Raw genomic sequence first — 12,544 nt, 5'->3', positions numbered from 1 at the left:
TACTTCTTACATTCACCCTCATATTACTTCTTACATTCACCCTCACATTACTTCTTACATACACCCTCACATTACTTCTTACATTCACCCTCACATTACTTCTTACATTCATCCTCACCTTACTTCTTATATTCATGCTCACATATATATATATAAATGTACATATATACATGTGTATATACACTAATGTATTAACAAGTGTATTATGTATGAATGTAGACATAGGTAAATATATGTATGCGTATACATATGCATATACTTACATAAACATACACATGTATAAGTACATATGTATGTACGTCTACATACATATGCCTCCAGAAGTATCCATAAATGTATGTACATACTGTATACATGCATGTACGTATGTATACTAATACATAAATATGTATACATACGTATGTGTATGTATGCATACACACGTACATGTATCTACATACGCGTGTATGTACTTGCAAATATACATGTATTTAGATACACGTATGTATATATAGGCGTGTATATATACATGCTCATGTGTATATACACATATATAAGAATATACACATACATATATACACACTTATATACATATATATCCATATACATGTGTATATTACATGCACACATATATATATATATATATATATATATATATATATGTGTATGTATATATATATATATGTATGTATGTATGTATGTACATATATATCTGTGTATATACATATACACACAACATATATAGAGACATTATATATATATATACATATACGTCTATGTCCATATACATATATGTATGTATGTATGTATGTATACATATATCCATATACATATATATACACATACATATACATATATATGTATATATATATATATACACTGTGGGGACGGCATGGCGAAGTTGGGACAGTGGCCGTGCCAGCAACCTGAGGGTTCCTGGTTCAATCCCCACCTACTACCAACCTTGTCACGTCTGTTGTGTCCTGAGCAAGACACTTCACCCTTGCTCCTGATAGGTTGTGGTTAGAGCCTTGCATGGCAGCTCCCGCCATCAGTGTGTGAATGTGTGTGTGAATGGGTGAATGTGGAAGTAGTGTCAAAGCGCTTTGAGTACCTTGAAGGTAGAAAAGCGCTATACAAGTACAACCCATTTACCATACACACATACATATACACTTACATATATATACACATACATATACATACATACATACATACATACATACACACACACACACATATATACATATATATATGTGTATGTATGTGTATATATACATATATGTATGTAAGAGTATATGTATATAAATATATATGTAACTGTATATGTATGTATGTATGTATGTAAGTGTATATGTATATGTATATATAAATAAATATATATGTAACTGTATATGTATGTATGTAAGTGTATATGTATATGTATATATAAATAAATATATATGTAAGTGTATATGTATATGTGTATACATATACAGTGGGGGAAAAAAGTATTTAGTCAGCCAGCGATTGTGCAAGTTCTCCCACTTAAAATGATGACAGAGGTCTGTAATTTTCATCATAGGTACACTTCAACTGTGAGAGACAGAATGTGGAAAAAACATCCAGGAATTCACATTGTAGGAATTTTCATCCATCCATCCATCCATCATCTTCCGCTTATCCGAGGTCGGGTCGCGGGGGCAGCAGCCTAAGCAGGGAAGCCCAGACTTCCCTCTCCCCAGCCACTTCGTCTAGCTCTTCCCGGGCGATCCAGAGGCGTTCCCAGGCCAGCCGGGAGACATAGTCTTCCCAACGTGTCCTGGGTCTTCACCGTGGCCTCCTACCAGCTGGACGTGCCCTAAACACCTCCCTAGGGAGGCGTTCGGGTGGCATCCTGACCAGATGCCCGAACCACCTCATCTGGCTCCTCTCGATGTGAAGGAGCAGCGGCTTTACTTTGAGTTCCTCCCGGATGGCAGAGCTTCTCACCCTATCTCTAAGGGAGAGCCCCGCCACACGGCGGAGGAAACTCATTTGGGCCGCTTGTACCCGTGATCTTATCCTTTCGGTCATGACCCAAAGCTCATGACCATAGGTGAGGATGGGAACGTATATCGACCGGTAAATTGAGAGCTTTGCCTTCCGGCTCAGGTCCTTCTTCACCACAACGGATCGATACAACGTCCGCATTACTGAAGACGCCGCACCGATCCGCCTGTCGATCTCACCATCCACTCTTCCCCCACTTGTGAACAAGACTCCTAGGTACTTGAACTCCTCCACTTGGGGCAGGGTCTCCTCCCCAACCCGGGCGAGAACCATGGACTCGGACTTGGAGGTGCTGATTCTCATTCCGGTCGCTTCACACTCGGCTGCGAACCGATCCAGTGAGAGCTGAAGATCCCGGTCAGATGAAGCCATCAGGACCACATCATCTGCAAAAAGCAGAGACCTAATCCTGCGGTTACCAAACCGTATCCCCTCAACGCCTTGGCTGCGCCTAGAAATTCTGTCCATAAAAGTTATGAACAGAATCGGTGACAAAGGACAGCCTTGGCCGAGTCCAACCCTCACTGGAAACGTGTCCGACTTACTGCCAGCAATGCGGACCAAGCTCTGGCACTGATCGTACAGGGAGCGGACCGCCACAATAAGACAGTCCGATACCCCACACTCTCTGAGCACTCCCCACAGGACTTCCCGAGGGACACGGTCGAATGCCTTCTCCAAGTCCACAAAGCACATGTAGACTGGTTGGGCAAACTCCCATGCACCCTCAAGAACCCTGCCGAGAGTATAGAGCTGGTCCACAGTTCCACGACCAGGACGAAAACCACACTGTTCCTCCTGAATCCGAGGTTCGACTATCCGGCGAAGCCTCCTCTCCAGTACACCTGAATAAACCTTACCGGGAAGGCTGAGGAGTGTGATCCCGCGATAGTTGGAACACACCCTCCGGTCCCCCTTCTTAAAGAGAGGAACCACCACCCCGGTCTGCCAATCCAGAGGTACCGCCCCCGATGTCTACGCGATGCTGCAAAGTCTTGTCAACCAAGACAGCCCCACAGCATCCAGAGCCTTAAGGAACTCCGGGCGGATCTCATCCACCCCCGGGGCCTTGCCGCCGAGGAGCTTTTTAACTACCTCAGCGACCTCAGCCCCAGAAATAGGAGAGTCCACTGCAGCTTCCCCAGGCACCGCTTCCTCAAAGGAAGACTTGTTGGTGGGATTGAGGAGGTCTTCGAAGTATTCCCTCCACCGATCCACAACATCCACAGTCGAAGTCAGCAAAACACCATCCGCACCATACACGGTGTTGATAGTGCACTGCTTCCCCTTCCTGAGGCGGCGTATGGTGGTCCAGAATCGCTTCGAAGCCGTCCGGAAGTCGTTTTCCATGGCTTCCCCGAACTCTTCCCATGTCCGAGTTTTTGCCTCCGCGACCGCTAAAGCTGCACACCGCTTGGCCCGTCGGTACCCGTCCACTGCATCCGGAGTCCTATGAGCCAAAAGAACCCGATAGGACTCCTTCTTCAGCTTGACGGCATCCCTCACCGCTGGTGTCCACCAAGGGGTTTTAGGATTGCCGCCCCGACAGGCACCAACAACCTTGCGGCCACAGCTCCAATCAGCTGCCTCGACAATAGAGGTTCGGAACATGGTCCACTCGGACTCAATGTCCCGCACCTCCCTCGTGACATGTTCAAAGTTCTCCCGGAGGTGTGAATTGAAACTCTCTCTGACAGGAGCCTCTGCCAGACGTTCCCAGCAGACCCTCACAATGCGTTTGGGCCTCCCAGGTCTGTCCGGCATCCTCCCCCACCATCGCAGCCAACTCACCACCAGGTGGTGATCGGTAGAAAGCTCCGCCCCTCTCTTCACCCGAGTGTCCAAAACATAAGGCCGCAAATCCGATGACACAACTACAAAGTCGATCAATGTGAATTCCTGGATTTTTTCTTTCACATTCTGTCTCTCACAGTTGAAGTGTACCTATGATGAAAATTACAGACCTCTGTCATCATTTTAAGTGGGAGAACTTGCACAATCGCTGGCTGACTAAATACTTTTTTGCCCCACTGTACACACACACACACACACACACACACACACACACACACACACACACACACACACACACACACACACACACACCAAAAAGTGTTACTTTCAATAAGGAGTACGAACCCTTCCTCCTGGTTTTGTGTTTTTCTTCACGGGACTATACTCGTCATCCTCGGAACCAGAAGCCATTCTCTTTCTCCCACGACCTGATCCTGGACCTGTTGGTCAACCATCAGTCAAGCAGGTGAGCCACAAAGTCCCAACATGTGCTGAACCAATGTGACGTCACCTTTAAGAGCTACTTTCTTGGAGCCGGAGTCAGAATCCGAGTCCCACACGGCTTTCTTTGCTTTTGCTGTTGGGGGCTTCCTCTCTTTTGGAACTGCATCACATGACTTCTTGGCTGCAAAGTAGGACATTATGCATCGAAGAACTGTTCCAACACATTGTTCTGCCATCTTCCTTCTTGTCTTTCTTTGGTCATGTACATGTGTGCGTGTGTGTCATCTGTCTTCTTCTTGTCCCTGCTGTGTGTTGCTCTTCTACCTTTTGTCTTTTGAAGAGTTCAAGAAAAGATTTACAGCTGAGGGATGCACAAATGAGGCAAAGCATCACTACCGTATTACCTTGAATTGCCGTCGGGGCGCTAATTAATTTAAAACCTCTTCTTACTCCGACGCTTACCAAAGGCATGCGGTAAATTTAGGTCTGCGCTTCTAAATTTGAGTGTGATGTAAGGATACCATCATGAAAAGCGCATTTAATAAAATAACGTTATTACCTTTACTGATAAATGAAGTCCATGCGCAGCTCCTTCTGATCAAAAACATCGATAACTTGTTTATAGAAGTCTTCCTTATCTTTTTTCCGTTTTAAAAGTCTCTCTGTCTCGATGGAGATCTTCCTTTATTACCTCCGGCTTGGATTGAAAGTCCAGTTTAGAAAAATGTTTTATTTTAGATATGTAATCCTCCATGTTAAAAGTGCAAGCGAGAGGGAAATAAACAATCGCTGCTCACTCTTGCTGCTTGCTGTCACTTCTTCCGCAGCCGAGTAGTCGCAAGAAGGATCACTAGCGCCCTCTATCACCAGGAGGCGGGAGTCATTTAATGACTCATATTTGACACACGCAGCTACGGTATACTAATAAAACATAGCTGCTTACTGTTCTTTTTAGCATATTCAATAGCTTGGACCTTAAATCCTACTGAATAGCTCTTAATCTTCTTCCCTTTATGCAATTTCAAATGATTGAAATCAGCCTCCTCCATTTTGAAAATGTTGACAGGTGAAGTGTCACTCGTGACGTGACGAGTTTGACCCGGCGGAAATTCTAGGCATATGCTAAATATTTGGAGGAACGAGCTTGACCCGGCGGAAATTCTATACATGCGCTAATAAAAATTATATTTTGCGAAACGAGTTTGACCCGGCGTTAATCCTGAGCATGCGCTAATTATTTTGCGAAACTAGTTCAGTACTTCTAGGCAGGCGCAATTCAAGGAAATACGGTAACATAACGAGTGTTGTGCTGCTCTCATGAGAAAAAATGGTGTTTGTTTGCAGTTGATTTCCTGCCACAAATATTAGTCTCATCTGCAATTCATGTTTGCGATCGTTTTATGGTGTGAAGTTCATATTTTGTCTCATTATTGAGCTCTATATGTCCCTATGTATGGACATATTTGTCCATTCCCTTTCATTGCCACGGCTGTTTGTATCACAAGGCCCTCTAGTGGACATACACATGATTACCTTTCTTTCCCAGTGATGGACTGTCAAACGCAGAGCTACTTGAAAAGGTGGAGAAAGGTGGCTCGGCGTCGCTGTCAGATTTGGACATGACTGCAAACACAAAAAACACAAGGCTTGTTAGGTGTCTGTTTGACACAGCAGGGAAGCGATGCTGGAACTCCTCATTGTGCTTTTATTTTGAAATGAAGAGTGTTTGCCATATAGACATGCCCTGTGGAGCGCTGTGGGGATGCGCCACAATTGCATACATTTCACACAATTGCCTACATTTCACATAAATGCATACATTTCACACAACTGCGCACATTTTACACAATTGCGCACATTTTACACAATTGCATACAATTTACACACCTGCATACATTTCACACAATTGCATACATTTCACACAAATGCATACATTTCACACAATTGCATACATTTCACACAATTGCATACATTTCACACAAATGCATACATTTCACACAATTGCATACATTTCACACAAATGCATACATTTCACACAAATGCATACATTTCACACACCTGCATACATTTCACACAATTGCCTACATTTCACATAAATGCATACATTTCACACAACTGCGCACATTTTACACAATTGAATACAATTTACACAGCTGCATACATTTCACACAAATGCATACATTTCACACGATTGCACACATTTTACACAATTCCATACAATTTACACACCTGCATACATTTCACACAAATGCATACATTTCACACAACTGCGCACATTTTACACAATTGAATACAATTTACACACCTGCATACATTTCACACAAAAGCATACATTTCACACAAATGCATACATTTCACACAAATGCATACATTTCACACAAATGCATACATTTCACACACCTGCATACATTTCACACAATTGCCTACATTTCACATAAATGCATACATTTCACACAACTGCGCACATTTTACACAATTGAATACAATTTACACAGCTGCATACATTTCACACAAATGCATACATTTCACACGATTGCACACATTTTACACAATTCCATACAATTTACACACCTGCATACATTTCACACAAATGCATACATTTCACACAACTGCGCACATTTTACACAATTGAATACAATTTACACACCTGCATACATTTCACACAAAAGCATACATTTCACACAAATGCATACATTTCACACAAATGCATACATTTCACACAATTGCACACATTTTACACAATTCCATACAATTTACACACCTGCATACATTTCATACACCTGCATACATTTCACACAATTGCATACATTTCATACACCTGCATACATTTCACACAATTGCATACGTTACAAGTGCATACATTTCACACAATTGCACACATTTCACACAAATGCATACATTTAACAAAATTGCATACAATTTACACAATTAAATACATTACACACAAATGCATACATCTCACACAATTGCACACATTTTACACAATTGCATACAATTTACACACCTGCATACATTTCACACAAATGCATACATTTCACACAAATGCATACATTTCACACAAATGCATACATTTCACACAATTGCACACATTTTACACAATTCCATACAATTTACACACCTGCATACATTTCATACACCTGCATACATTTCATACAGCTGCATACATTTCACACAATTGCATACATTTCAAACAATTTCATAAATTTCACACACTTGCATACATTTCACACACTTGCATACATTTCACACAATTGCATACATTTCACACAATTGCACACATTTCACACAAATGCATACATTTAACAAAATTGCATACAATTTACACAATTAAATACATTACACACAAATGCATACATCTCACACAATTGCACACATTTTACACAATTGCATACAATTTACACACCTGCATACATTTCACACAAATGCATACATTTCACACAAATGCATACATTTCACACAATTGCACACATTTTACACAACTCCATACAATTTACACACCTGCATACATTTCATACACCTGCATACATTTCATACACCTGCATACATTTCACACAATTGCATACATTTCACACAATTTCATACATTTCACACACTTGCATACATTTCACACACTTGCATACATTTCACACACTTGCACACATTTCACACAATTGCACACATTTCACACAAATGCATACATTTAACAAAATTGCATACAATTTACACAATTGCATACATTTCACACAATTGCACACATTTTACACAATTGCATACAATTTACACACTTGCATACATTTCACACAATTGCATACAATTTACACACTTGCATAAATTTCACACAATTGCACACATTTCACACAATTGCATACAATTTACACACTTGCACACATTTCACACAATTGCATACAATTTACACACTTGCATACATTTCACACAATTGCATACAATTTAAACAATAACATATATTTCACACAATTGCATACATTTCACACAATTGCATACATTTCAAACAATTTCATACATTTCACACACTTGCATACATTTCACACACTTGCATACATTTCACACAATTGCATACATTTCACACAATTGCAAACATTTCACACACCTGCATACATTTAACAACACAGAAAGAGGACAAATATAGGAAGTGATTCGCCGGGAAAGCTTGAGAGCCAATAACAGTTTCTTGTGTGAGAAAAGTGGTACCGTATATGGCACACACAGTAACAAAGAATGAATACAGTGTTTGTCAACCACTGTGCCGGGGCACCCTAGTGTGCCGTGGGAGATGACCTAATTTCACCTATTCGGGTTAAAAATATATATGTTTTGCAAACCAGTAATTAGTCTGCAAATAATGTGTTGTTGTTGAGTGTCGGTGCTGTCTGGAGCTGGGCAGAGTAACCCTGTAATACTCTTCCATATCAGTAGGTGGCAGCCGGTAGCTAATTGCTTTGTAGATGTGGGAACCAGCGGGAGGCAGGGTGCAGGTAAAAATGTATCCTAATCACACATGTAAACGCATTTATGTAAATTGTACTGTATAACGTCCTTTCTTAATGGGGAAAAAGATCTTCATGTATCTTGTTTTGATGTTAGCATTCAAGCAAGCGAGCTGGCGCCAGTCGGACAGTGACTGTATCAAATCACAGTTTTTGCGTCATTTTAAAACGGTAGTATTAAAACCATTACAGTTTATCCCTACATCTCTAGTAGTTAACACTCTTCGAGCCCACGTACTTGCAGCACAGTAACAGTGTCCTCCCTTGATTTATTTTTTTATCAGCCTGCCCATTGTAATGACTTCATGTCAATTTAATCTATTAATTTTGTGTATCTAAGGCGGGGGCCCCAAACTTTTTGACTCGGGGACCACATTGGGTTAAAACAATTTGCTCGGGGGCCGGGTTGTACGTACATACATACATACATACATACATACATACATACTGTATATATACACACAAACCCCGTTTCCATATGAGTTGGGAAATTGTGTTAGATGTAAATATAAACAGAATACAATGATTTGCAAATCCTTTTCAACCCATATTCAATTCAATGCACTACAAAGACAAGATATTTGATGTTCAAACTCATAAACTTTATTTTTTTTTTGCAAATAATAATTACAATTTAATGGCTGCAACACGTGCCAAAGTAGTTGGGAAAGGGCATGTTCACCATTGTGTTACATCACCTTTTCTTTTAACAACACTCAATAAACGTTTGGGAACGGATGAAACTAATTGTTGAAGCTTTGAAAGTGGAATTATATCCCATTCTTGTTTTATGTAGAGCTTCACATAAGCCATGCCGCTTACGTGGAGGGATTTCTCCAGATTCTCTGAACCTTTTGATGATATGGACTATAGATGTTGAAATCCCTAAATTTCTTGCAATTGAGCTTTGAGAAATATGATTCTTAAAGGCCTACTGAAATGAGATGTTCTTATGAAAACGGGGATAGCAGGTCCATTCTATGTGTCATACTTGATCATTTTGCGATATTGCCATATTTTTGCTGAAAGGATTTAGTAGAGAACATCGACGATAAAGTTTGCAAATTTTGGTCGCTAATAAAAAAGCCTTGCCTGTACCGGAAGTAGCAGACGATGTGCACGTGACGTCACCGTTGTGAGGGCTCCTCACATCCTCAAATATTTTACAATATGAGTCACCAGCAGTAAGAGCAATTCGGACCGAGAAAGCAATGATTTCCCCATTAATTTGAGCGAGGATGAAAGATTCGTGGATGAAGAAAGTTAGAGTGAAGCACTCATTTAAAAAAAAATGTAAAAAAAGAAAATAATAAAAGGGGACGGCTCCAGGCGGCGGCAGTGGGAGAGTTTCAGATGTAATTAGACACATTTACTAGGATAATTCTGGAAAATCCCTTATCTGCTTATTGTGTTAATAGTATTTTTTTGAGATTATAGTCATACCTGAAAGTCGGATTGTTGCGGTGAACGCCAGTGTCTCTGAGAGGAGCCAAGATCACAGCTGCCTTTTTGAGCTGCAGGATGAGGTCGCATATTCCACTCAAGTCTCCGGTAAGAACCGACTTAATATCACAAATTTCCCATCCAAAAATGTTCTGGTTGACGTAGAGAAACATGTTCGCTTGACCGGCTGTGTTTCGGTGCTAAAGGCAGCTGCAATCCAACGCTTTCCATCAACAGCATTCTTCTTTGACGTCTCCATTATTAATTGAACAAATTGCAAAAGATTCAGCAACACAGATGTCCAAAATACTGTGTAATTGCGCGATGAAAAGAGACGACTTTTAGCCGTAAGTGGTGCTGGGCTAATATGTCCCCTCCAACCAATAACGTCACAAACACGCGTCATCATTCCGCGACGTTTTCAACAGGACACTCCGCGGGAAATTTAAAATTGCAATTAAGTAAACTAAAGCGGCCGTATTGGCATGTGTTGCAATGTTAATATTTCATCATTGATATATAAACTATCAGACTGTGTGGTCGCTAGTAGTGGCTTTCAGTAGGCCTTTGAACTGTTTGACTATTTGCTCACGCAGTTGTGGACAAAGGGGTGTACCTCGCCCCATCCTTTCTTGTGAAAGACTGAGCATTTCATGGAAGCTGTTTTTATACCCAATCATGGCACCCACCTGTTCCCAATTAGCCTGCACACCTGTGGGATGTTCCAAATTAGTGTTTGATGAGCATTCCTCAACTTTATCAGTATTTATTGCCACCTTTCCCAACTGCTTTGTCATGTGTTGCTGGCATCAAATTCTAAAGTTAATGATTATTTGCCAAAAAAAAATGCTTATCAGTTTGAACATCAAATATGTTGTCTTTGTTGCATATTCAACTGAATATGGGTTGAAAATGATTTGAAAATCATTGTATTCTGTTTATATTTACATCTAACACAATTTCCTAACTCATATGGAAACGGGGTTCTTGTGTATATATATATATATATATATATATATATAGGTGTGGGAAAAATCACAAGACTACTTCATCTCTACAGAACTGTTTCATGAGGGGTTCCCTCGTTCATCAGGAGATTGAGGGATAGGCCGAGATAGGCGCCAGTGCCCCCCGCGACCCCGAAAGGGAATAAGCGGTAGGAAATGGATGGATGGAAGTTAGAAAGTTTGCACTCACCGCTGTCATTGCTGTCTTCAGAGAGGACACATTTAGAGGAGAAGGTGGTGCTCGTCTTCTTGTTTCCCCCTGACTGAGACCTGGAAACCACGACATTTCTGATTGTTTGGGATTGTTCTATTTGTTTTAAAAACATTAGCAAGGCCATGGAGAAAGAAACATGTGACTCACCATCATCATTTTTGACCTGCACTCCCATCCCGATGTGATTCTTTGACAATAACATATACAAGCTCTAATATCATAGAGCAAGCAACTAATGGGGTGGCGTGGCTCACATGGTAGAGCAGCCGACCAGAAACTTGAGGGTTCCTGGTTCAAATCCAGCTTCCGCCATCCAAGTCACTACCATTGTGTCCTTGGGCAAGACACTTCACCCACATTGGCATACATGGAGCTAATGGCTTTCTCAATGTCAAGTGCTTTGAGTCACTCCAGAAAAATATAATTCACTTCACTAAACACAATAAAACATTTTTATAAAGCCTATATTATTAAATGTGACTTTGCTGTAGGGCTGGGCGATGTATCGATATATCGCGGGTTTGTCTCTGTGCGATATAGAAAATGACTATATGGTGATATTGGAGTGTACCTTCTCACGCAGTTGCTTTTAGCTGCAGGCATTACACTACAGCAAGGGTGCCCACACTTTTTCTGCAGGCGAGCTACTTTTCAATTGACCAACTCGAGGGGATCTACCTCATTTATATATATCATTTATATTTATTTATTTATGAAAGAGACATTTTTGTAAACAAGTTAAATGTGTTTAATGATAATACAAGCATGTGTAACACATATAGATGTCTTTCTTTCACAAAGACAAGAATATAAGTTGGTGTATTACCTGATTCTGATGACTTGCATTGATTGGAATCAGACAGTAATGATGATAACGCCCACATTTTCAAATGGAGGAGAAAAAAAGTTGTCCTTTCTGTACAATACCACATGAAAGTGGTTGGTTTTTGGCATCTAATTCATCCAGCTTCCATACACTTTACAAGAAAAACATTGGCGGCAAATTCCGTAGCTTGCTTGATTGACATTCACGGCACCCGAGGGTCTTGTGAGATGACGCTGGCTGCTGCCAGTTCATTATTATGAAAAAATGACAGAGAGGAAGGCGAGAAACACTTTTTATTTCAACAGACTTTCGCGCCGTCCCT

At 40.9% G+C, this 12,544-nt stretch overlaps 1 protein-coding gene across 3 annotated transcripts in view; it reads right to left on the bottom strand.

Moving 5' to 3' along the window:
- Positions 1 to 12,544, bottom strand: part of top2b (DNA topoisomerase II beta) — a 132,126-nt gene that overhangs the window by 1,339 nt on the left and 118,243 nt on the right. For all 3 annotated transcript variants that reach the window (XM_061882614.1, XM_061882616.1, XM_061882615.1), the window contains exons 32-35: positions 11,373 to 11,452; positions 5,782 to 5,871; positions 4,316 to 4,429; positions 4,150 to 4,244 (exon numbers count right to left, since the gene is read on the bottom strand). In XM_061882614.1, coding sequence (XP_061738598.1) covers positions 4,150 to 4,244; positions 4,316 to 4,429; positions 5,782 to 5,871; positions 11,373 to 11,452 — 379 coding nt within the window. The remainder of the gene's footprint in view (positions 1 to 4,149; positions 4,245 to 4,315; positions 4,430 to 5,781; positions 5,872 to 11,372; positions 11,453 to 12,544) is intronic.

This window comes from Nerophis ophidion, linkage group LG21 (assembly GCF_033978795.1).
Source record: "Nerophis ophidion isolate RoL-2023_Sa linkage group LG21, RoL_Noph_v1.0, whole genome shotgun sequence".
Taxonomy (NCBI): Eukaryota; Metazoa; Chordata; class Actinopteri; order Syngnathiformes; family Syngnathidae; genus Nerophis; species Nerophis ophidion.
Note: the sequence above shows the minus strand (reverse complement) of the source record. Positions and strands in the feature narration are given on the sequence as shown.